At 40.5% G+C, this 26,763-nt stretch overlaps 1 protein-coding gene across 1 annotated transcript in view; it reads right to left on the reverse strand.

The window, feature by feature from the left end:
* UNC80 (unc-80 subunit of NALCN channel complex) overlaps positions 1-26,763 on the reverse strand; it is a 158,316-nt gene that overhangs the window by 60,695 nt on the left and 70,858 nt on the right. The window contains exons 25-35 of the mRNA XM_087706462.1: positions 21,160-21,293; positions 20,527-20,692; positions 15,061-15,264; positions 13,495-13,595; positions 12,257-12,454; positions 10,772-10,879; positions 9,489-9,627; positions 7,637-7,818; positions 5,316-5,447; positions 2,153-2,339; positions 185-316 (exon numbers count right to left, since the gene is read on the reverse strand). Coding sequence (XP_087562588.1) covers positions 185-316; positions 2,153-2,339; positions 5,316-5,447; positions 7,637-7,818; positions 9,489-9,627; positions 10,772-10,879; positions 12,257-12,454; positions 13,495-13,595; positions 15,061-15,264; positions 20,527-20,692; positions 21,160-21,293 — 1,683 coding nt within the window. The remainder of the gene's footprint in view (positions 1-184; positions 317-2,152; positions 2,340-5,315; positions 5,448-7,636; positions 7,819-9,488; positions 9,628-10,771; positions 10,880-12,256; positions 12,455-13,494; positions 13,596-15,060; positions 15,265-20,526; positions 20,693-21,159; positions 21,294-26,763) is intronic.

The raw sequence follows: 26,763 nt of genomic DNA on the forward strand, positions 1-26,763 counted from the left end.
TTAGGACACCTCGCACTGAAGATTACATAATTATATTTTGAATACTGTAGGAAGTCAGCTCTGTTAATCTAGAGTGGCAAAAAAACCAGGAGTCTTTTCCAACACATTTTATCACAGAAATAAAATTAAGGCGGAATCAATAAGAATCATAAGACAATTAACTCTCAATCTCAAGTTCCCTTACCTTCAGCACTGACTGCGGAACGCACTGACCACACTGACCCACGTCGGAAAGAATAGTTTCTATGCGATGTACTGGAAGTACATGATGGACTCACAGACAGACGGCGGGATGCCAGGTTGGTGACTTCTTCTACTGATAAAATCAATAGAAAATGTTTACATTTTTATTTACGTAGCCTGCTGGTTTACTGCAACAATGAAAACCATTTTATTATATGATAATGAATAATACATTTAATTTTGTTGCACTGCATCTATAAAAGTCTATGAAAAGGTTTCGTATCGGTTCTTCCCAGATCTATTTTCAGGAGGTCTGCCAACAGCAGAATCATGGCCATTGACAAAGCAACGAGCATTTGTCCTTTCCTAAAAACAAAAAATCTGCAAGGACACTAACAAATTTGCAGAGGCCCTTAAAGCTCTTCCTAGACTTACATGTAACAATACAATATGATAGAGCAATAGCAATAGCAGTTAGACTTATATACCGCTTCATAGGGCTTTCAGCCCTCTCTAAGCGGTTTACAGAGTCAGCATATTGCCCCCAACAACAGTCCGGGTCCTCATTTCACCCACCTCGGAAGGATGGAAGGCTGAGTCAACCTTGAGCGGGTGAGATTAGAACCGCTGAACTGCAGATAACAGTCAGCTGAAGTGGCCTGCAGTACTGCACTCTAACCACTGCGCCACCTCGGCTCTTTGATATGCCCCATGGCACTTCAGAAACTACCGTAATTAACGAAGTCCGAAAAAAAAATCATACCACCAATGATTTGAGATAGAGATGGGCATTTCCTGACCTGCAGTCTGCAGGTGTCTTATTTTGATGCCTTAACCTCATTGCCCTCAAATTGCACTGTTAATTTTCAGTGGCATTATTTATCCTTTTTTCAACATAGAAAATAGGTATATTAAGCTGCTTCCACAAAAGCAACAACAACAAAACCTAGGGAGAAAGACTGCAGCTCTGCATCTTCTGTTAATCAGTAATGGCCCATTGCAGCTCTTGGAAGTAGGACTGATAACATAAATATGGGGGGTGGGAGAGGGGATCTCCTTTTTTCATGTGATGGCTTTATCCTTCATGACCCGACAAAAGGGCGAACGACAAAACCGCGACGTCATCAACGCGGCGACAACAACGCGGCGACAACAGCGCGGAGACAGAAGGGCGATTTCAGTTGACAGAGGGGCAATTTAAGTTAAGGTAAGGGTTAGGTTTAGGTTTAGGTTTAGGGTTAGGTTAAGGGTTAGGGTTAGGGTTAGGGTTAGGGTTAGGGTTAGGGTTAGGGTTAGGGTTAGGTTAAGGGTTAAGGGTTAGGTTTAGGTTTAGGGTTAGGGTTAGGGTTAGGTTTAGGGTTAGGTTTAGGGTTAGGTTTAGGGTTAGGTTTAGGGTTAGGGTTAGGGTTAGGGTTAGGTTTAGGGTTAGGTTTAGGGTTAGGTTTAGGGTTAGGTTTAGGGTTAGGTTTAGGTTTAGGTTTAGGGTTAGGGTTAGGGTTAGGTTTAGGGTTAGGTTTAGGGTTAGGTTTAGGTTTAGGGTTAGGTTTAGGGTTAGGGTTAGGTTTAGGTTTAGGGTTAGGTTTAGGGTTAGGTTTAGGGTTAGGTTTAGGGTTAGGTTTAGCGTTACGTTTAGGGTTAGGTTTAGCGTTACGTTTAGCGTTAGGTTTAGCGTTACGTTTAGCATTAGGTTTAGCGTTACGTTTAGCGTTACGTTTAGGGTTAGGTTTAGCGTTACGTTTAGCGTTACGTTTAGCGTTAGGTTTAGTTTTACAGCGCGCTTCTGTCGCCGCGCTGTTGTCGGTGCGATTCAGCGCTCATTCGTCAGAGCGCTTTAGAACACACGGTTTTGTCACCGCGGTTTAGTCGGGCGTGGTTCTGTCGTTCGCCCTTTTGTCGGTGAACCTTCTCCTTTGCTATATGAGGACTCTCCAGGCCAAAGAACATATTCCAGAGTACAAAGTGAGGGCACCTTCTTCTTCCTGCTCTGAGCTTGGGGAACAGCTGGGTTCATAGCAAGCTTCCTGGGTGATAGGTATGGCAGTGATGAGGCTGGCTTCTCGGCCCAGGCGTTTCTTCTCCTCTTCCTGTTGCAGGTTCTTCAGAATGTGTTCTGCCCGTTGATGAGAACGTGATACTGCTCGGGCTGAAAACGACTTCTGCAATCAAACAATTAAAAAAGACATTTAAAAAAGTCGGTTTGTTAGATCCTAAAGCACATGATTGCACTCGTATACTGTGGCTCTTTAATTCTAGTGTAAAAATAGGACAAGCTGAATATATTGATAGACAGTAGAAATACACCGAAGGGAGGAGTAGAGCGAAAGAAGAAAGAGGGGTAGAGAGGGTGGGAGAGAGGATTGGAGGGAGGAGGAGAAACGAAGGGAGGGAATGTATTGGGAGAGAGGAGTGATAGAGGGGGAGGGGAAGTAGGAAGTAGAGGGGAATGTTGGAAGGAAGAACGAAAGTTGGAGGGGGGTGAAAGAGGGTGTATGGTGGGTCAAGGTGGTATATTGGGTTTGTATTTTGGGGGGTATTGTCTATAAAAGGGAGGGCTGTGTTTATTATTCAATGTTATATGCCCCGGTTATACACAGTATACATGTGATTGTATGGAATGAAATGGAAATAAACATTTTTTAAAAAGTCGGTTTGGTTTTTTTATAAAGTCACTCGCATACTTGAATACTACTTTACCAAACACAACTCAGGTTTATTTTTGTAAAATAATTTATCAACCATCAAAATTTATCACCCATCACACACCAAAGGAAAGAATGAAACCATACAAAGGGTGTGTGTATGTGTGTACGATATATTGAGTAACCTTGACATTTGAAGGTTATCTGATCTGAAATGGGGAAAAAAACAAGTGAAGAATTGCCAAAAATCATGAGAACTGGCGCCAAATGTTGAACTGGATATGAGAGGAGAGGGATATTAACAATTATTTGGGAAATTGAATGAAATAGGTGCATATCGGAGTGAAGCAGATAGAAAATTTAGCCAAACCCCATATATTATTAAAAATAAGCATCTTCCTGGTTCACTTTGACAATATATTTTTAAATATCTGAAGAATGGGACTGGTTGACACCCACAGAACTTAAAGGGTTAAAAAAAAAGAGATCCTTCTGTAACTAAAGTTGACCAAAATGTGTCCAACACTCCTCTGTTAAGTTCAGTTCCAGGATAGAGAGAAATTGGGGGGGGGGGGAGGAATGATTACTTGGAACATATTGAGTAATAATTTAAACAATGTCACAAAAGAAGTGGAGAATGCAAATATTATCTCAGATGAAGTGTTTGGAAGTGCAATGCATTGAAATATGTAAACAATATGCAAGCAATTGCTATCTTCTTTATATAACATCCTGTGAGATCCACCTTCATGAACCATTAGACTTCCAGTCTTCCTGAGCAGATAATAATGCTTAGTGTATTTTTGTCTCCAGATCCCACTTAACATACATACATATGAGAAGGAGCCACAGATTCCTAAATGTAAAATTTGGAATTAGCCAGTTTTGGCTGGTTTTGCAGCCTTTTCTCTATATGAGGAAAATAAATTCTTGTAATGATGTTCTAGATTGTTATGTCTACACCAGTGGTGGGTTCCTACCGGTTCGGACCGGTTTGACCAAACTGGCAGTGGTTTGATGGCCTGGGTCATTGGAACCAGCAGCGAGCCAGGCCTGCCATGCCCCTGAACCAGTTCTCCTGGCAGTGCCTATAGCAATAGCAATAGCAATAGCAGTTAGACTTATATACCGCTTCATAGGGCTTTCAGCCCTCTCTAAGCGGTTTACAGAGTCAGCATATCGCCCCCACAGTCTGGGTCCTCATTTCACCCACCTCGGAAGGATGGAAGGCTGAGTCAACCTTGAGCCGGTGAGATTAGAACCGCTGAACTGCAGATAACAGTCAGCTGAAGTGGCCTGCAGTACTGCATCCTAACCACTGTGCCACCTCAGCCATCTTGTTTTTGGCTTCTGCGTATGCCCAGAAAATTTTTTATTGAACTGAGCTTCAAGTGCATGCGTGGCCATGAGCAAACCGGCAATAGTGCCTGCTGGAACCCACCCGTGGTCTAGCAGTGATGTGTGGTGAGGCAGCAATTTTTTTAGACTTCAACTCCCAGAATTCCACAGCCAGGCATGCTCAGTTCCGATTTAAAGCGACAGCATTTGTTTTTCTCCTTTGCTAAATAAGTTTCCTTCTTTCTTTTTCTTTTTCTTCTCCCTTCCCCTCTTTCCTCCCTCTCTTCCTCCCTCCCCCTCTCTCAAACACACACAGACACACACAGACACACACACACACAAAGTTGCACCAGGAGGATGAAGTTTGAATTCCTCCCCTTCACTCCAACCCACATGTACCTTTTCCAGCTGTTTCAGAGAGGATTTCAACTCTGCTCTTGCCTGCCATCATGAAAAGAAAAAAAAACGTAAAAGGAAAAAGGCAAGAGCTGAGGTCAGGCTGGGCTAGTTGCTGCCAGAGTCACCGTGTGGATGACTCTGCTTAACTGTTTAAAAAAGCCTCTTAAAAAGTGACCTCTACAGGAGGAGGCAAGAGAACAATGTGCCTCATCTATGTCAGGATTTTTTAGGCTTTCAACCCTTGCTTAATTCTGCTCAAGTGATCATAAAACACCAGACTAGATGAGGCACGTCGTTCTCTTGCCTCCTCCTGCAGAGAGTGCTTTTTAGAGGCTTTTTTAAACAGTTAAGCACTAAGCAGAGTCATCCACGATGTCTCTGGCAGCAACTAGCTCAGCCTGACCTCAGCAGCTCTTGCCTTTTTCCTTTTACATTTTCTTTTCTTTTTATGATGACAGTGGTGAGGCTCTGCCTCCCTTGACTGCACTTCCTGTGGTCTAGACTCAATTAGACAAAAGATCTGTGTAATCAAGACCAGCTGTAGAAGGCTGATAACCAAAACAGTTCCAGAAGCATTTATTAGAACTTATGAAACTGCATATTAAGAAACAAAAGACTAAGCATGAATCAATCAATCTTATTTCTATAGAGATCCCTTGAGGACAGATGCCTCGAGGATCTATTAGGCTGCCTTATTTTTCTCTCTCTCTCTGTAAGCTCACCATCTACCACTGTTAGTTTTTCATTTCTACTTACAGACTGATCTTCATTGATGGGGTCCTGCACGCTCCCACTGCACTGGGGAACCCACGGAGGGTCAAACATGGGGACAGATGGCATTCCAAGTACTGGAGAGGGCAGGGTGAAGTTAATACTTGGTGGAGGAATCTGTAAAAATAAGTCCGGAAGATTCAACATGATAGTAATCACTCTTGTACATCTCTCCTGAAAATGCATTTTCCAGGAACAAGGAAATGTCAAAATATGTCAATTTATTTAATTCTATCCTGAGATTAAAAAAAAGAATTAGAAAATACAATTTGTCCTCACATAATACAATAGAAATGTAAGTAATTCCTTCTTTAAATGTTTTGGTAGTTGAGTTAGGATTCCTTTATTTTTTTTTATATTGGAAATTGGAATTGGAAAGCTTACGGTGTGTTTGTGATGAACATATTATTGCTAAGGTTTATAAAACATTATTGAAATTGCATTTGGAAAGTGAACATGTAAAGTATTGTATGATTCAGTGGGCAACGAATTTTGGATACAATGTTATTCGTGAACAATGGGAGAATATCTGGACAAAAGTTTTAAAATTTACATTAAATTATAAAATTTAAAAGAAAATTTTTATAACCTGGTGTATTGCTGGTACCAGATAGGTTATCTAGAATGTATAAAGATATTTCAAATGAATGTTGGAAATGTAAATGTAAAGAAGGGTCTTTTCGCCATTTATGGTGGACATGTAATAAAGAAAAGAAATATTGAAGTAAGATTAATACTCTATTACAGAAAATTATCAACATGAATATAAAGATAAAACCAGAAATTTTTCTTTTGGGCTTAACGGAAAAAGACTTGGATTTTTTTTAAAGAACTTTGATGTTATATATGTTGACAGCAGCAAGACTACTTTATGCACAAAAATAGAAGGACATTTCGATTCCCACAATGAAAGAATGGGTGCAAACGTTGATTGAGTTAGAATGGCTAAATTGAATGTTTTGATCAAAGAAAAGAACATAAGTAGTTTTGTTTCTCTTTGGAAACCGCTTCTTGAGGTGGAAAAAAATGAAACCTTGATTATTGGTTTTACTGATTAGGTAGATTTGTTGTTATAGAAATGGTTAGTTATACTATTTGTGGAAAAGTTGAAGTCTGATGTTACTGTCTTATTCTACTGCACTAGAGGGAGTCGGAAGTCAACGCAATTCCCCCCTTCTTTTCTATATTTCTCTCTTCCCAGCAGAAACCCCCAAATACGCAGACATTAACACCCAGATTAATATTAGACCAGTGATCAAGAAGTAAACAATACCCCAATCAAGGAACTACAAACTCAAGACAAGTTAACAGTAAACAACAGCCTAATCAAAGGACCACCAGGACCACTCCCAATAACACTGACAGGGCAAGCCTTTAGAATATAGCAATAGCAATAGCAGTTAGACTTATATACCGCTTCACAAGGCTTTCAGCCCTGTCTAAGCGGTTTACAGAGTCAGCATATATCGCCCCCCAACAACAGTCTGGGTTTCTCATTTCACCCACCTCGGAAGGATGGAAGGCTGAGTCAACCTTGAGCCGGTGAGATTTGAACCGCCGAACTGCAGATAACAGTCAGCTGAAGTGGCCTGCAGTACTGCACCCTAACCACTGCGCCACCTCGGCTCTTGTAGAGGAAAAAACCTCATTCCCATCTAGCATTGATGATGTTACCTAGTTTATTAAAAAGCTCAGACAGTATCAAGAACTCACAGTTCAACCCTGAACTTCAAATGTTCTCATCTATTGGTAACAAGTTGACTGCAGATTTTGAATCACATAGTTTGGGGATAAAAAATCATAAAGATTTTATAAACCATTTTTTTTCATAAGGATTTCAATCTAGGGAGATAGAGCAGCAGATCCTTTATTTCTATTGGCCAGAAAAGAATTAAGAGCATTGCTGTGTGAATATCGTTTCTATAGCTCAAGGGATCTGCTATTCCCATATTCTGTAGAAGTTGATTCAAGACGCCAGAACTCAAATGTTCATCTCTTGTCCTTTTGATTCGGTTCATAATTGTTGAGAGGGTTTTTGTTATTGTGGTTGTTGGTTTAATCATTGATAAAAAGTTATTGAACTTTTTGGTACTTGGTACTTGATAAAAAGTTATTGAAAACTTGATAAAAAGTTATTGAAAACTTGAAAGCCAAGATGGTATTTTATAAATGTTGAATTATCATAATATATTATGAAAGTTTAGATTCCAGCACATCTCTATTACCTGACCTAAGCGTCATTTAACTCAAGTACTATAATGATAATACTTACTATATGGAAATATATCAGGTGGTACATAGTTCACCTTAAAGATTTGTTGAGCTCCTTCCTCCATGCGAGGCCATACTTGATATCTAAATCTCCAGAGGGTGTGGAACTTGAGAATAGCATTCAGTCTCTGCACTGCCTCCGAGTGATGGAATTCAGACATCAGCATGTCTGAAACGGCTTCTGGTACTTTCACAGCGCATAGAAGGAACATGGCAGCTGTAGGAAGCAAATATTCCATGAAACATCTTTGCCCCCCTTACAATCTGGAAGCATTTTTTTTATTTTATCAATTTCATATATACATTCACAATTATATGATCTCATAACTGTTATTAATAATATGTATGTATAACAATTTTTCCCTACAGTTGACTATATACTTGATGATTGCTTTCTTAACATCCCATAGATCCATCTTATCTTACAACGGTCCTACTTCTTCTTCCCTCCCTCCCTCTTTCCTTCCCTCATTTCTTCTCTCCTACTCCCCTTCCTTCCCTCCTTCCTTCCCCTTCCCTCCTTCCCCTTCCCTCCTTCTCTCCTTCCCTCCTTCCTTCCCTCCTTCCTTCCCTCCTTTCTTTTCTCCTTCTCTCCTTCCTTTCCCCCTCTGGAAGCATTATTATTTTACTGATGTACTTGAGAGCTGAGAGGTGGAAGCACACATTAAGCTTATGAGCAGACTTGATAACAAAAGGAGAAGGTAATTATCTTTGAATTTCAAGTAGGGAAATATCACGAAGAGAAGACAAGGTGGCCATGCATATAAATGTAGGCTGCAAAGCCAAGGTTCTCAGAATCAGAGGGAGATTTCTGTAGCATTAGATCAGTGGTTCCCAAACTTGGCGACTTTAAGACTTGTGGACTTCAACTCCCAGAATTCTCCAGCCAGCAGAGCTCTGGAAGCCTGAGAAAGGACAGGTTTCAATACAAAAAAAGGCCTTTGAGACTTTTATTAAGGTGCTTTTCTGGCAAGAGCAAGAGAACGTGCAGTTCGTTAAAAAGAAAAAGCAATCAAAGGCATCAGAAGTCGGTTATGAAGAGGACAAAGGACTGAGACCAATAAATAAAATGAGCTGCTGGACTAATTTCTAGGGGGCAAGATGAAGTTTCAGCCTGCTGGAGATGGAGCTTGTGTCCCTCATCATGTTAAGAGATGCTGCCGTTCTCTGTTATTGGGGGCTTTCCCCCTTCCCTTTTGTTTACATGTGTCTTAAAATCCATACCTACCCTGGCCTCCTTTCTCTCACAAAATCCGTTGAAGTCCACAAGTCTTAAAGTCGCCAAGTTTGGGAACCACTGCATTGGATCAAAAATCCTTAGAAGCCACTGCTGGGTGAAACTACTATGATTGATTGATTGATTGATTGATTGAAGTTTATTTGTATGCCGCCCTTTTCCCTGGGGGGACTCAGGGCGGCTCACAACCCAAAGGGGAGGGGGGAGACAAACTTTTAACATATAAGACAATACATAATTAAAAACACAACATTCATACCATTCGGGCAGGTTACAGTCTTAGCCCCAGGCCTGACGGGATAGCCAGATTCTGAGGGCTGTGCGGAAGGTCTGGAGGGTGGTGAGGGTGCGAATCTCCACGGGGAGATCGTTCCATAGGGTCGGAGCTACCACCGAGAAGGCTCTCCTCTGCGTAGTTGCCAGTCGGCATTGACCGGCGGATGGAACTCGGAGGAGGCCTAATCAATGAGATCTAATAGGTCGCGTGGAACTATCTTTAAATAGTTCCCATAACTCAGATCTTAAGAGACTGGACTATATCTATTTTCTATTAATATAGGGCTTTTTATGCTCATAGCTCCAATTCCTTAGGATTTGGGTTTTTTTGCATTCTTGAGGGCATTCTTAGAAGGTGAAAGCAGCCTCTTTACCTGCTGCACCAGCCATGTGTTCGTCCATGCTGAGCAACAGCTCCCAGGCTGCAGGCTGGATGTCCCCATACATCTCTTCTGTGAGGATGGGAGCTGCCTTGATTAACAGGGAAAGTGGTGCTGGAGATAGGCTCATCACCTGCAAAAGAAAACCAGGGACTCAATCATATAAAACAGGGCCCCCACAAACACCTTCCCCTACTGAGGGGAATATAGCACGCACAACAAGAGTGCCGAAGACTGCAGTTTTGTCACAGAGAAGTGGTGATGCCCGACAATCTATTATTTAAAGAGATTATAGAAAACTGATCCGAGAAGAATGGAATGCAAATAAAAAACGGCCATTGAAGAAAATGGGTTGGCTTAACAATCACAGTGTCCGCTTAACAATCATAGCATTCTTTTAAGAACTGCGGTTTATGCTTAATGACCAGTACAAAAAAGGTTATTAAATTAGGCACAGTCAGGTTGGTTAGCCTGTGCTAACCAACTTAACAACAGCCATTGACTTACAAGGGTAATTACGGGATAAATTATGGTAGTAAATTGAGGACTACTGGTAGATAGATAGTCTGAATTATTGACAGTGAATTCATTCAAGTCAAGGTAAAATGTGACATTCCTACAGGGCTGGGACATACTTCATAGAAACCTATGTTACTGGACACATAGCGCCTCAGTGCAATGCAGAAAGGTAGCTGAAGCATGTTTCCATCATATGTATTTTGCGTTGTCCGCCGACGGAGTCGGAGGAGGCCTAACCCGTGTGATCTTGTTGGTCATAGGCCTCCCTCTGATCCACACACTTTGCCCTCCCGCATACACCATGAGCAACCTGGCTAAGAAGAGGGAGAACAGCAGCAGCAGCCTCAAGAAGGAGGTAAGCGCAGCCGGGTACCCCCTCAGGAAAGCAGGGCTGGGCTGTGTACTTGCCCTACGTTGCCTAGAGCTCTGGACAGCCTGCGCCGTCATCCAGGGCTCCTCCGCATGGCCTTAGAGGGATGGCGAAGCTCCTTTGGAGGACAAGGGTTTAGCGCTCTCCCTGGTTTTGCCTTCCTTCACTGGAGACAATGGCTCCCCCAGCCTCGTCCTGGCCACCATAGGCACCCCCGACATGAGTGACATTGAGCTGGACATGCCCACCCTGGTCACACACACCCTAGCCAACCCCCCACCCCACCCCCCAAAGATCAAACATAACCCTGATGCGGCCCTCAATGAAATCGAGTTTGACACCCCTGCACTAGTGCATTATTTCTTTAAGTAATGGAAATTCACATTACCTGATGCCTTATGTATTTCAACATTCCAGAGTCTTTTTTCCCTTCAAGATTAGTATCCATCACTCTTTTCTTCAGGGAAGGTGTTCTGAGGCATGACTTATCTGAACACTGAAAGACAATTGACCTAAAGAAATCTGAGTGCTTTCGGAAGATAGCTCATTAGCGGAATCTGGGGGTCCCATTATGTTTCTGACAATAATACACTTAATTAACGCAGCTTTCCCTTGTTGACCAGAAACTACTGATAATAAGAGAAGCTGACATTTCCTTCTTTGCCTGTTTCTAAAATGATGCAGGTTTCACAGGATGTTTGATGTCTCATCAAAATGTTGAAACAAATATTATGAAGCCAGCTTCACCCCTCACAACATTCATTTAATGTGATACATGTCCAAAAAGGCTGAAGCCTGTGTCATGAAGCTTGCTCCATCATTTATTTGCCCCTGTATCAAAACAATTGTGGCAACGTGGGCAGGAAACAAATTTAATAAATAAATAAAAATGCATTGTTTCACTAAGGAAGGATCCTATATTAAATACAGTTCTTAGAAACTCCTCCCACATCTATTCACCTGCGAGAAGGGATGTGCAGTCACTAGAGGCAGGGGAGGCGTGGCCTCACCAGTCATGAGGAAAAGGAAAGAATTTTAAAGAATTTTTTAAAAATAATTAAAGCCAAGGTAGTTGCTACCAGATTCACAGTGACTTGGAACAGTGCTTAGTGTTAATTATAGGAGGAGGCCAGAGAAATAGGGGCCTCCTGTGCAGAAGGAATTTTTCGCCTTTTAAGAGTTAAGCAAGGGTTAACAAGCAAAAAATTTTGTATGCAAAGGAGGCACGTGTTCTCTCGCCTCCTATAGAGGGCATTTTTAGAGGCTTTTTAGAGTTCTCTGGGAGCAACTAGCTCAGTCTGACAGAGCTCTGGCTTTTCAAGAGGGGAGGGCAGGGCAGGGCAGGGCAGGGAGAAGCAGAGTTGAAATTGTCTCTGAAACAGCTGGAAAAGGTGCATGTGGGGAGGGGGGAGGAATTCAAAAAGTTTGATCGGAAGGCAGTAGGGGAAGGGGGGGTATGGCAGAGGAGCTGCTTTCAAGCCTTTGGAAAATATATCCAATCCAACTTCTGTGTTTGTGTTTGTTTGAGAGTGAGTGAATGAGAGAGGGATCCAACTTCTCTGTGTGCGTGTGTCTGTTTGAGAGAGGGGGGAGGGAGGGAGAGAAGGAGGAAGGAGGGGTAGGGAGAAGAAAAAAAAAGGGAAAACTTATTTTGCAAGGGGGGAAAATGCTGTTTCTTTAAATCAGAACTGAGCATGCCTGGCTGTGGAATTCTGGGAGTTGAAGTCCACAAGTCTAAAAAGTGCCTCACCAGCCATAAAGCTGACCGCACGTCACTGCCTGCAACAGTGTAGCAACCAAGTTTGGCAGTCTAAAATAAATGTCTAGGCAGCTGAAAAATGAGCAATTAATTAATTTATTCATTACCTCTTACCTCTTTTTGTTTTTTGCCTCTAGCCACCCCATTTAATAAGTTATTTTCTTTAAGCGAATCCACTGTGTCTCCATACAAAAGTTTGATCGCCCGGACAAGGCGCGCGCACGAACGGCTGTGGTGGAGGTAGCAGTGCGGGTGGCAGTAATCAATATGGGTGCAAATGAAACTCTGCTGGTTGCACAGCAGGATCATCACCTGGAAACACAAAGTATGAACGTTTGTAGAATTGCAGTCTTGTCTTTGTGCCAGGAGAAGATTAGGTGAACATCCTTTTTTTAGGTATCAGAAACCATAGACAGAAAAATCTTTGAAACATTTTCAAACTATTTGTATCCACCTCCATCTTCTTTAGTTTGATATTTCACTAACTCTGGCAATTAGCTCATGAATGAGAGATTTAGCAAATATCTCATACTCATTGATCTTAATACTTAAACAAATTTATTCAGTTGATCAAGGGAATGTTCCAGGGCAAAGTGAGATCATCAAATGATAACCTTTTCCTTTGTCCCAAAGGCCATGATAGAGTTTGAGTATTTATCATTGCTGCCACTTAGACTTGCCAAGTTTAAGCACAGGAATTTCTCCCCACCAGCTGGCTATACCAAATTTCATTTCTGGAAATAATAATAATTCTGGAAATAATAATTAGGTTTAGGGTTAGGTTTAGGTTTAGGATTAGGATTAGGATTAGGTTTAGGATTAGGTTTAGGGTTAGGTTAAGGGTTAGGTTTAGGGTTAGGTTTAGGGTTAGGTTAAGGGTTAGGTTTAGGGTTAGGTTTAGGATTAGGTTTAGGGGGGTTAGGTTTAGGTTTGGGGGTTAATTTTAGGTTTAGGGTTTACAGCGTGCTTCTGTCTCCGTGCTGTTGTCGCCCTGTTGATGACATCAGCGACACGGTTTAGTCCGGCGCGGTTTAGTCGAGCGTGGTTTTGTGGTGGAACCTGGTCACCCAGGGGTGGGGAGAAGAGGAAGCTATTTTTAACTAGGCAAGTATTTATGTGGGAAAACCAGAGCTGGTTTTGTTTCTTCAGTACTAGTATGGTGTATCTAATAAAGTTTTACTTTTAGGAATTCAATTCTCCCGAGAATGTTTCCTTTGTTTTGGATTCACTCATTGGACAGCTGACATTATCCGGATTAAATTAAATTCTTGAGTAGTTTGTTATTCATAAAAAAAGATGAGAAACCATAAATGTTATATAATTCTAGGGAAATAAAAATAATCGCTACTCACATGTAGCCACGTCATATTCCGGTGATAGTTGTCTTCTGTCCCAGTGCTGCTGAGAACTTCAGGTTCTATACTGGGTTCACTTGCACTCCAGGGACTTCCTTCTTAAAAATAAAACACACACACACGTCCAAAAGTAGTTGTCTTCTGATGCTAACTCCGTATTCTGAATCTAATATATATGCTTGTAAACCAGACCAGGGTTTTTGAAACCAATTTATTTTATTCCCCTTATATTTTTTAGAGAGAACGGAATCGTACGCCAGAAGCATACAATTCCTAAGAGGCCAAGCCCTTCAGGAAGGAATGTGAGTTTAAAAAAAATATCACCTCCAACCTTTCTTCATGTCCCAATTATTAGCTAGATTGATCATTACAAGCATAATTCATAGTCACCATGGAAATGACCACTAATCAGGGATAAACGTTGTTCCCTTTTCTGGAAGAGGGGAGGGAGAGTAAGTAAAAAAATAAAATAAAATTCTTGCATAATCATGCTGCTGCCAATTGTTGGTTTCAGTGATTTGCATTGACTGGGCTCCATGTTAAAGAAAGATAATACACCTATTCCTGCAATGGCGGCAATTTGTTACAATTACCGCCTGGTTAGATCCCATCAAGGGGTTACAGGGGAAGAAAGAGAAAAATCCTAACGGACATTTGAGAACAAAGGCAGGGAAACCCTCTCTCAGACCCCAGAGTTTCCCCGCGTGCACTTATCGTCAATGGGGCCTTCCAATCAGCTAGAACTTCAGCGCACAATTTGCATTGTAATATTGTTGGCTGCAATCCTATATCCACTTGCTTGGGAGTTAGCACCATTGAATTCAATGGGAGAGATTTCTCAGAAGATAGGCATAGGATTGTACTGAGGCTATGATAAAGGCAGGATTTCCAATTACATCCTTCCCCCCCACCCTTAAAGCAAATATGCATTGATTTGAATGTCTCTACCCAGAAGCGAAAGAGCTCGGGCAATGCCACTGAGACCCACAAGGGGAGAAGGGGATGTACCTGTCCCTGGGTTCTTTTTCTAAAATAAATCTCTGGCAACAAATATTTTGGAGATTGACAAGTACACATATATTTATCTCATAGAAAGCAAAATATATGCATATTGTATATATAAGTATATGCATAGTACATACTATTGCAATGAGATGTGTATGTGTGTGAGAGAAAGAAAGAGTGAGTGTATATATACAATACCATATATATTATATATGCCGCCGATATATAATATATGTTGTTTTTATATATACCTTCCTATTCACGGCATGCAGCTGTTTGGCAGTCAGGAAAATGCCTGTCCGGAGTCCACACATCAAACATTTCTATTTTTATAAAATTTGGCATTCTTCGAGTGGAGCAGCGCTGACTACCTCAAGAGGGATTGGCAGGGTTCAAGATCTGTCCTTGCCACATGTGAAGTCCATGCAAGAAGGGGAACTCCCGATTCAAGCCTGGGCGGTGGGAGGCCTGCCTAGCCTCCAAGCCCCTTTCCTAGATCTCCTAAGCTAAGGATGCTGCTACCCTCACCCTTTTTTTAACCACGCTCATCTGTGTTACCTATGTCAGTGACAGTGTCCCTGCTGTGGGACAGCTGCAGCTCCTCATTCTCAGACTCTGAGTCCTGACGGGATAACTTGGTGCTCTTTAGGCTGCCGGCCCGGCGAATGCTCGACAGGGAACCCCCTCTCTTCACCCGGAAACTGCGGGTTCCTTTAATCTGCAGCAAGCGGGAACCTCCTATCCTGATCTTCCTGCTGGGAACTGTATTAAAAGAATAAAAGAGGACTTTTTCCCCTTATTTCCCCCCCATTTTAAAGTATAATGACGTATATTTTGTATAAAGTTATATTTTTTTCGCCCTCCCCCCCTCCTCCTCCGTCTGCATTTCAATGCTTTTTTTTTTTTCAAGGAAGACCAGCAAGAGGCTCCCTCCAACGCAACACCAAATCATCCCCATATGGGATGCTTTAGTAAAAGGCAAGACAAATCTATTACTCAGATTGTATTCGATCTCAATCCAGCCGTTAGTGTAATTCAAATACTTTACAATCAGCATTATTGGAAACCCCACCGCTAAAACCACAGATCTATATTTAGTGCCAAACGATTTGCACTCATTCACATAGAACAGTTTATATTTCCATGTTGGCTAGTAAGACTTCTGCCGTCCCATCGACACGCGCCACTGGCTGAACTGCAAGTTCCATCAGGCCTTGGAACAGGGCTGTTCTCCAGCTGGCCCAAGGCTAGCCATGTTTTGCGACAGAATTATAACTTTCAATCGTGTAGCAATGATAGAAGGTGGCCCGCTTGCTTAAACTAGGCAGGTCATTAGCTTATCCACTCTGAATGTTACCTTTGTATAAACCGACGTCTTTGCACATTAAACTTCACCAGAATTCTACAGAAAAAGCAACAACATGTGGTCCCACTCTTCAGATAGTTCAGAGGTTTTCAGGCATTAAAGACATCTGTGTATGTGTTGAGTGTGTGCGTGTGTGTTTGTGTTTGTTTGTTTGCGTGTGTGTAATGAGCACGAATACATGGAATGGTTTGAAGCACCAGTCACTGGCATGTTGTTCTCCACTCAGCTCTAAGGCAAGTACATGGGCAATATGCACGTCCAAATGTTGCAACACTCAGCTGTACATCTATTTAAAAGTGAACACACAGCACAAGTCACAATACAAATAAATGATAGTTGTCTCTTGGGGCCAGAAGAAAGGGCAATGATGAAATAGGAAATATCTAAACTTGTTAAGATCTAGGTTTTTAAACAGCTGGGGAGGAAATCCTGATTTTTATACATTTGCACCCTGCCATGATGAATGCACAATTTTTCTTTGCAAGCGATCACTTTTAGCATATGATTGACCAGAAATTTTATTTGTATTTGCTTGGATTTGTAGTTTTATGGACTAGCCTGAAAGTGGCACATTGTGTAACAAACTCTCAGAGAAATATCATATTATTCCTCTGGCAAGACCAATGAATGATTTTGCACAGTGTCTTAAAGGATAAGAGATAAATTGTGGGATAAGTTTCTGGGGACTAGAGTATTGGAAGCATGAATTAAGAATAACTTTTTTAAAAAAACTACTTGGTATTTAAAAACTTACACCTCAATGCACCTTGTAATTTTTAATGTCCTACAAGCATGTTGTTGCTGTTGTTGTTTCTATAATTAAATTATAACCAAAATGCAGGCAAAGGATTCCTGTAACAGAAAACTACTTCTAAAATACATATTACAGTATTAGAATCTGTTATAGAAGCCAGAAGAAGAGGAATGGGAAAATGGAATAGAGGAAGAATGAAAAGAAGAAAGGAGAATAATTTATTATGTAAAACAGCAACAGTATCATTTAGATCGTATTCCATAGAGGTTTCACTGAAGTGTACAAATATTTTGAATAGGAACAAAAGAGTTTATAGATTTCTTTTTCATCCATTCTAAAAATTCTTTAAAATACATTGTTGTTGTTGTTTTTCCTGACCCCCCTCCTGAAAAGAGAGAGAATGAAAACCTTGTTTTAAACAATGCCAAACACAACAGTAATTCCATTGGCACATTTCCAATGACATAATTATTGAATTTTTTTCTTTATATAGTGGTTCTTTTTATATATATTTGCGTGACCCGTCAAATGCACGCCCGACAAAACCGCACCGACAAAACCGCGAGGTCGAAAGCGCTCCCACAAAAGAGCGCCGACAAAACCGCACCCACAAAAGCGCAATTAGAGTTAAGGTAAGAGTTAGGGTTAGGGTTATTACGTTGTGATTACATTGTTTTTGCGTTGTTTCTTGATGGCACACTTTCATCGGCGTGCATTTGTCGGCGCGCTTCTGTCGGCACGATTTCGACTTTGCGGTTTTCTCACGTGGTTTTGTCGGTACGCTTCTGTCGGGCGCGCATTTGTCGGTGAACCATATATTTGTAACCTGCTTTCTACTGTTGAGTTTAATTATGTATTGGTCTTTGAACACAAAGGATATTTCTTCTTGACTTTAATAGTATTTGGGCATTGTTAAGGAACATTCATTGCTTTATTTTAGATGCAGGTGCCATATCAATTATAATTTCCAATAAAGAGGAATTCGTTTTTAACCTATTTAAATCTGTCTTCTGAATACAGGATTTTAATTCCATGATCTGTTAAAATTCAAGCTGTACTTAGCTACAGTGGTCAATGTATGCAATCAATAACAGACCAATTGTTTCAGCCTAATGTTAAGTTAATTTTAAAAACTCATTATTAAATATAATGATAAAGAAATAATAGGGGGAATGTTTATTGCTTCCAGATTGATTTTTTAAAGTCTACTTTCCAGTCACATTCCATTGTCTTTCAGACATAGTAGCAATCCAACATTTACAATCTATTCTGGAATAGAAAAATTGCCTATGCCATGTGTATTATAGAATTAACTTTTGAGTAACGTTTTTACAAGGGAAAATGTGTTAACACTTTTTTCAAAATCATTAACGCTGCCTTTACTGTGATTTTAATATATTTATATTATGTTTTCACTGGCTGATTTATTTTATTGTATTGCATTATTTAAAGTTTAACTATTGTTATTTCTGTTTTTAATGTTGCATGTCTTCTGGGATACTTGTAGTTAATTAGTGTAATAAGCCATAATCAATAATTAAATTGATTAATGAATTAAGCCCAGGTTTGCTTTGATTTCTGGCAGTGCTTTAACTAAGGATATCACCAATATCTATGAAAATGGAACACAGATAAAACATATACAATTCTGTTAACACTTCAAAGAGATCAGGACACATTTTTTTCCTATAAATTATGAGCCAATTTTACACCACATACTTTTAAACAACTAACGAATGAACAGAATAACATACAGGTAAAACAATAAATTAAAAATGAGATTAATTTATGTGCTACTTAAAAAAAGATTCTTTTTCAATAGGTTTTCTGGGTAGACCATATCTTATTTAAATTTATGCTTGAGAATGGGCAAGAAGGGATATATTTATATGGACACAGTTAAAGGGAAGAATTAACATTTGGTGCAGCTGCATCATATCTGTCAGGCATTGCTAATGCACAGGTACAGCTAGTAAAAAAGGCTTGCCATACATATACATCACCAGAGGCCCTTCCCTGGTAGAGAAGTACCAAGTCACATATTACAAGCAGCCCTTGACTTACAATCATTCTTTAAGCAACTACTTGAAGTTACAATAGCACTGAGTAGCGGTTACAATTAGAATCCCCTTTCTGACTGGTGCTTCTTGCACGCCCTCCCTTAAACTCATCACTTAGCAATGAAAATTCCAGTCCCAATTGATGTTGTAAGTTTAGAACTTCGTGTGTAGCAATTTCCAGGAAGGATATACATGGTACGCTGCCTAGAGTCACTCTTAGCAATAGCAATAGCAGTTAGACTTATATACCGCTTCATAGGGCTTTCAGCCCTCTCTAAGCAGTTTACAGAGTCAGCATATTGCCCCCAACAATCCGGGTCCTCATTTTACCCACCTCGGAAGGATGGAAGGCTGAGTCAGCCCTGAGCCGGTGAGATTTGAACAGCCGAACTGCAGAACTGCAATCAGCTGAAGTAGCCTGCAGTGCTGCATTTAACCACTGCGCCACCTCGGCTGTCTCACTCTTGATAGTGAGATGCATGGAGTATAAATTTAATAAATAAATAAAATAAATATTCAATATGAAGAGTTTTAGATTGTTCTTACCAGTTCTGTTGATGAAATTAGTACTTTCCTAAAAATATCTCCAGTCTTCCCCAACCACTTTCATATACCACTGATTCCTATTTTCACATAACTGTGTTGAGAACTGTGGTGCTATAGCAGGCTTATGCAACTTAACTGTCCAACTATAACTGAATATATCCCACTACCATTTTGTCTGTTAAGGAAGGGGATTTAGGACTAGTTGTATATTCCAAAGTGGAGTCCAAACTCCTCATAGAAAATACAACTGTCAGAAAAATCCTATACATCAAGCATCTAAACTTCAATATTCAGAAAAGGAACAAACACAATACCAAAAATGAAAAATTAAATCTGTATCTATTTCCCATGTAATGGAATCAGCCAGGACTCAAGACTCAACAAAATAATACGATTTGTTTCTTCATTGTTTAACTTATAGCTTATCATAATTTCATAAATCATAGCACTTATCTTTTTAAAACTACTGTTATATTTTTTTCATTTTGGAAGTACAAAAAAGTGTCTTTTATGAGTTATACTCTGTCATATTGATAGGTTGGGCTATTACTTACAATTAAATAGTTACTGACTCTATTTTGGGTTTAAACTCTTAAATATTAAAATAGTTTTGTAGTGGTGGTTTTTATGCATGAGATGGCATTATAATGATAAGTATTCTTCTGCCAGTAGTAAATATGGAAATGTAAGCTTTGAAATTACACAACACATTTTGGAATTAGCAAGCAAGAGCCATATGGCATATGAGATTTAAGCATATTGTAATTTTGGTTTAAGTTAGAGGGAGCAAGATACTGAATTATTTTTAAATGCATATACATGAGCCCCTGGCTCTTTCATAGATAAAACAAAGCATTAAAGCACTTAATTCAAGTACTTTAAACATTAATATGTTGATGCAATATCTACTTACGACTTATTAAGTTTGTCTATAATCCAGTACAGACAAAAATGATTTTTAAGTACTCCAAAAACTGACAGAGGTATTTAATTTATTTAAATGATCTATATCATGACAATGACTCTTTTACAGCAATTTGCATTAGACAATTCAAAATAACAACTCTGAAAGAGGAGGAAGGAGGGGGGGAGGAGGCTATATCTAGGCACAACAATTTCACCCAAATAAGAGTCTTACCACTGTTCAAATATGGAACTGATAATATTGAAATACATCTAAATACAAACATTTGATTCACCTTAGTGTATGATAATATTATTTTGGAGGAAATAAGGACATGCTGTGCACAGTGACATTAGAGTTTGAAATAAAACAAAAGCTTCACTAGGTAACAAACCTTTCTTCTCTTCACAACCTGTATCAGACTTCAAGGTGTGACTGCTGCTGTGTAAGGAATCTTTTGAATCTTCATTTTCATCCAGAACCCCAGCAAAGCTGATCTTCCTCTCATACCTGTGTCGATCCATCTCAGGGTCCAAACGCAACCTGCAACTCTCCAGATCCTATAATAGTATATAAACATAAAAGTGTATAAATAAAACAGGCCTTCAAGGTTTTTTTTTCTGAAGCAGGAAAGAGTTCAAATTAAGAAGGAAATGTAAATGTTGCATTAGATTTTATCCTACTGTTTTGCAATGAACCCAAGAAGGAAGTAGGCTAGACTAAAGATAATTAGGAGGGAGGAGACAAGGGAGAGTGATCCGGACACCAGTAGTGAGTTGTTCCTGGATGCACACCATCGAAGAGCTACTCGGCGTCAGGAACAATTACGCAGTTACAGGAGGTGGTTGTACTCAGCTGGTGGTCATTAGGCTCCTCTCCAGACTATAAAAAGACTACTGGTGCACATGGCCCTCTTTGCAGAAGTCAACGCAGGATTGAATGTCAGAGGACATTACTGTGAGCTTAGCAGGCTGGATTGCTGCCAAGTCTTATTTATATCCCAGATCTATCACTTTCTCTCACTTACCACAAGAGGTTCAGTACGTGGCCTGGGCATGTAGGGAAAGGTCTCTCGAAGAAAAGTGGTGATCTCTAGAAGAAGCTGACATGCTGCCATCTTCAAAGCAAAAGGACAACAACATTTGGTGGGATTTACCGTACCTAAAAAAAAGAAAATATACATATGTTCTGTTACAAGAAAAGAGCAGCAAAGAAAAAAGATCGTTCTCAAAAAATGGACACCACCAGACATAGGACATAATGCAAACTGTGTATGGAACAATATGTTGTATGATTATTCTATTTGGGGGAGGGGTGTGACAATCACATTTAGCTACAGTATTGATTCATATTCACTGTGATTTATGATACCTCTACAGCAGCACCACTGCAATGATCTCAATATGGTTCTTATAAATGAAGTCTCCCTAAGAAGTCGTCAACTCATGATTCAGATCTGTTTTAATAATGACACACTTGTTATACTATTTTTCCACTATTCCCCCCTTTAACTAATGCACACTCTAGAGATTCAGTTTGAGAGGAATAATAGTGTGTTTTATTGGGTGGCAGGTTAATCCCAACTTTCTCCTGCTGCTCTCTATATTGTTAGTTCTGCTACATGAAAGAAAAAAAACAGCAACTTTTGTTTGTCTGAAAAATTATAGGGGAAAAAGCATGTTTCATGTAGGTTCACATGCAGCCGAGGTGGTGCAGAGCCGAGGTGGCGCAGTGGTTAGGGTGCAGTACTGCAGGCCACTTCAGCTGACTGTTATCTGCAGTTCAGCGGTTCTAATCTCACCGGCTCAAAGGTTGACTCAGCCTTCCATCCTTCCGAGGTGGGTGAAATGAGGACCCAGACTGTGGGGGCGATATGCTGACTCTGTAAACCACTTAGAGAGGGCTGAAAGCCCTATGAAGCGGTATATAAGTCTAACTGCTATTGCTATTGCTATGTTTAGTTTCAGCCTTGATACATACTTGATACAATTATAGAATCTACATTTCTTTCCAACTTTTCTTTCTTCATCATTAATGGTATTAGTTGTCTCCTCTAAGGGCTAGACTACCGAAGAAGGAATTTAAGCAAATTTAATTTGATTTGATTTAATGAATTTATAGGCCGCCCAATCCCAGTGTCATCTCAGAGTCCATTGCAATTTCAAATATGCCACTTGATAACAAAATGATCAAGAAGACGAAAGTTGCACAGTTGAAAATATAATCAAAATACTTTCCTGTAAAGTTTTCAACTGGAGCCTAGGGATGACTTGCACTGGGTGTTGGACTTTGAGACCATCAGTATGCGTTAGGTGGGTTTTTAAAACAATATGATGGGATGTTCTTGCTGGTTTAAGGAACTCTATAATGTGTCTGTGCATCTACTCAATATGTTGATCCAAGTATTACAGATGCAATAGCAATAGCAATAGCAGTTAGACTTATATACCGCTTCATAGGGCTTTCAGCCCTCTCTAAGCGGTTTACTGAGTCAGCATATTGCCCCCAACAACAATCCGGGTCCTCATTTTACCCACCTCGGAAGGATGGAAGGCTGAGTCAACCCTGAGCCGGTGAGATTTGAACAGCCGAACTGCAGAACTGAAGTCAGCTGAAGTAGCCTGCAGTGCTGCATTTAACCACTGCACCACCTCGGCTCAAAGGAAAATAGAACTGTCAGCCTCTGCTTCGGTGCTGGTTTTCGGCTGCCATTGAAATGGGGGAGGGCATGGTATTTGGGAAGGGAATCATTCTGTACTGGAGAACTGTTTAATTAGGGAGTTATTCTCACCGTCTCTTTGCGCATGCGGAAGGAAGGGAGTTTCCTGCCGAGGCCAACTGTCCAGCATTCCATCCTGATGATGATTTTCGAAGATGTCTCCCACCTGACAGTTGGGTGAAATATGATTGGACTATGGACTGGGGTACCAAGGGGTGGGGTTTGAATCTTGTATCGATATCTATTGCTTTCGCGCCTTTTTATTCAGATTCAGCTTTGCTTCGCTTCTCATCGTTTGTAGCCAGTAAAAGTACACACTTAATTCTGAAACATGGAATTGAGTGGTTCCTTTCTTGGTTATTAAATGAAGGGGCAGTGGCAAGAACTAGAATTCATTACCAAATTGCTTCGCACTAATATTTGTAATTAACTGTAAATCTGAAGTGTACAGTTGCTAGATGAAAATACTCTAGAAAACCGATTAAGGAATAGAGAGGTTTAAAGCTAGAGTTCAAAATATGAAGATTAGTTTAGCTGATTAGTTCCATGCAGTGGTGCGTTTCAGCCAGTTTGCGCCACTTCCAAAGAACCGGTTGTTAACTTTCTGAGCAGTTGGGTGAACTGATTGTTGGAAGAAAGCATTAGGGCAGAGAACCAGTTGTTAAAATCATTTGAATCCCACCACTGGCTGCTCATATCTGTATTTCTTAGTATTCTTTCCTCAATAAATGCAGTTCTACTCTTTAATTATTATGTTAATCTTATTATTCATTGTAAATAATTTCACTTTAGAGAAATATGAAATGGAAATAACCATAGAAGGTTTCACCAAATTTGCTACTTTCAAGTTTGAAACCATGAATTGAGAGGAAGGGAATTGCAAATTCTTCGCAGATTCTAGATAGGAGTTAACATTTCTTCAACATTCTCTCAGAGTTATCCTAGAATTGTATAACAAACTAGGACAAGTTATAATTCATTCTAGATTACATCTTTATTAAAACATTAAATCTTTAATAATACACTGGATTAATAAGTGTAACTATGTGCTGCATTGCTTTATAAGAAGTGCAACAGACTGTGTATCTTAGTAGCAAGTGAGCTGATTCTCTATACCCTTTAACTATCAAAATAAAATTATGAAATGTTACAGAATTTCTGAATGACGGAATTAAAGGACAGTCACACAGGTGTTATCTATTGGAGTCCCATTCCTCTCTGATTTACAAATTCCTCTTTCTCTAATTCCTTCACTGCAAAGCAGACTTTCCTAATCCCATTAACTCTACACTGCAACATAGTATAGAAAGTCCTTAGATGTGTACACGTATACATAAGCATTCTTATTTATTTATTTAGCCACATAACTAGCAGAATAATTCTAGACAACTGACAGAGATAAAAAGCTTCATATGAGCAAGGTTTAAAACCAATATATTGTCAGGTATACTGGTAACTGAAATAAGATGCCCACAATCTGTTCTATCCAAATATTAGATGGCTTAGATCAGTGTTTCTCAACCTTGGCAACTTGAAGATGTCTGGACCTCAACTCCCAGAATTCCCCAGCCAGCGAATGCTGGCTGGGGAATTCTGGAAGTTGAAGTCCAGACATCTTCAAGTTGACAAGGTTGAGAAACACTGGCTTAGATGTTCTTAGAATTTATATTTACAGAGTAAATCCAACAAAATCACAAGACACTCTAATGGATAGCATGCTTAGAGGGGAAGAAAAACAACATTACAAATACACACACATATAAAACAATGTTTTACAGTAGACAAACATGTAGAATAGATGATATTTCGAAACATTTTTTGTTCTGTTAGACTGGCATACATTTCGTTGACACAATTGTAGTGTCGTTTTTTACTCGTCTCTGATGATTTATAAAAGTGTTAACATACGGTCTTCTTGCCATTTTAAATAATTGTGTGATACTAATTTCTACATTGCATAACATTAAAGCATAGATTTCCTTAACATGTGGCCTGCAGATATGTTCGTCTACAACTAGCATGGCTACCAATCAAAATAGCCAATTAATTCCTTACTAAGGAGTGTGGGGGCTCACAAGGTTGAACACTGGGCTGACAATTGGCAGCCCCGTGTTTGAGACCCGTTGCTCAGACTGAGCTCCCGTCTCATGCTCCAACTCTGCTAGTAGATAAATGGATACCACTTTAGGGGATGCAAAAGGTGTCCCCACCTGGACATGCCCCAGGCAATGCGGATATCACTAGCATCCCCACCACAAAAACACTTTGATGCTTCTGACATGGGAGTATTAGTAATTGTAATTGCAATTTAATAAATTTATATGCCGCCCAATCTCATAGGATTCTGGGCGGCTTACAAAATACAAGAGTAAAATAAAAACTAAAATATAGGGAAAAAGAAAACAGATTTAAAGCAACACACCATACACTCAAACCTATTTGGGGCTGGACCTCATTTATGGGGTCAACAGCCCCAGGCCTGCCTGAACAGCCAGGTTTTAGTGGCTTTTCGGAAGGCCGAGAGTGTGGGAAGGGTCCGGACGTCTGCAGGTAGATCGTTCCACAGGGCTGGAGCAGCTACAGAGAAGGCCCTCCCCTGAGGGGTCGTCAGCCGGCATTGTCCAGTTGACGGCACCTGGAGAAGGCCCAACCTGTGAGATCTTATCGGCCGTTGGGAGATATGTGGCAGGAGGCGGTCTCGCAGATATCCAGGTCCTAGGCCATGTAGGGCTTTAAAGGTGATAACCAGCACCTTGAAGCGTGTCCGGAGACCCATAGGAAGCCAGTGCAGCTCGCGGAGGATAGGTGTAACATGGGTGTATCTAGGTACACCCGATATCACTCGCGCGGCTGCATTCTGGACCAACTGTAGTCTCCGAACACTCTTCAGGGGCAGCCCCATGTAGAGCGTTACAATAAGAGTAACTTTGTATTGTTCTGAATGTGGTAGTCCCCCATTTTTAAGTGTAGATGACTGGGAAAGATATTTCTAGAATCTATTTACCATAAAAAAGAAAACTTCCACAGATGAATATTTGATCTCTAATTTAAATCTTTCCATTTAACCTGCTTTCTAGTTTTCCATTTAGCAGATGGATGCCATCTAAAATAACTCCCCTTTTTTAACAAGTTCTGGTGGAGTTGGAGGACGGTAGGATGGCTAAGCAGAAACATAAGTCATGCATAGCACTTTTTAAAAAAAACCTCTGAAACCCTCACAAAACTGGGGCACGGTTTTTCATCCCGGGCAAACATTTAAGGGAGAAAATGGGTAGTTTTAAGACTTTGTGAAATCTCACCTCTGCACAATTTGGATTAATGCAGTATAATCTAACCCATTTAGTTCTACACTAAACTGCTTTAAGGATCATTCAGAAATTTAAACTGGTTTAGTATGCTATGTGTTGTGGCCCAGCAGGAGCCGTTGGAGCTGCCGCCAGACTCCGAGAGCGAGGGGCCCTATGAGTCGGCTCTGGAGGATGTGGAGGACCTTGGACAGGGTTCCGACTCCAAGCAGGGCGCAGAGAGACTAGTTGGCCACCAGGAGGCACCTGAGCCTTGGACCAGTGGGGAGGAGACAAGGGAGTGTGATCCTGACATCAGCAGTGAGTTGTTCCTGGATGCCTGGCACCGGAGAACTAATAAGCGTCAGGAACAATTACACAGTTATAGGAGGTAATTGCACTCAGCTGCTGGTAATTAGGCTCCTCTCCAGACTATAAAAGGAATGCTTGTGCACACGCCCCTCTTGCAGAAGTCAATGCATTAACGAATGTTGGAAAACAGTATTGTGAGCTTGGCAGGCTGGATTACTGCCAGGGCTTATCTGTGCCGGTTTGCTGCCAAGGACCTGTCTGTCTGTTAATCAATTCCGTAAAGTATCTTGGACTCGGAGTGTGTTGGTGTGGGACG

The sequence above is a fragment of the Thamnophis sirtalis genome, unplaced genomic scaffold (assembly GCF_051295495.1).
Source record: "Thamnophis sirtalis isolate CommonGarterSnake01/CBP01778 unplaced genomic scaffold, rThaSir2_p1.2 scaffold_1, whole genome shotgun sequence".
In the NCBI taxonomy this organism is placed as follows: Eukaryota; Metazoa; Chordata; class Lepidosauria; order Squamata; family Natricidae; genus Thamnophis; species Thamnophis sirtalis.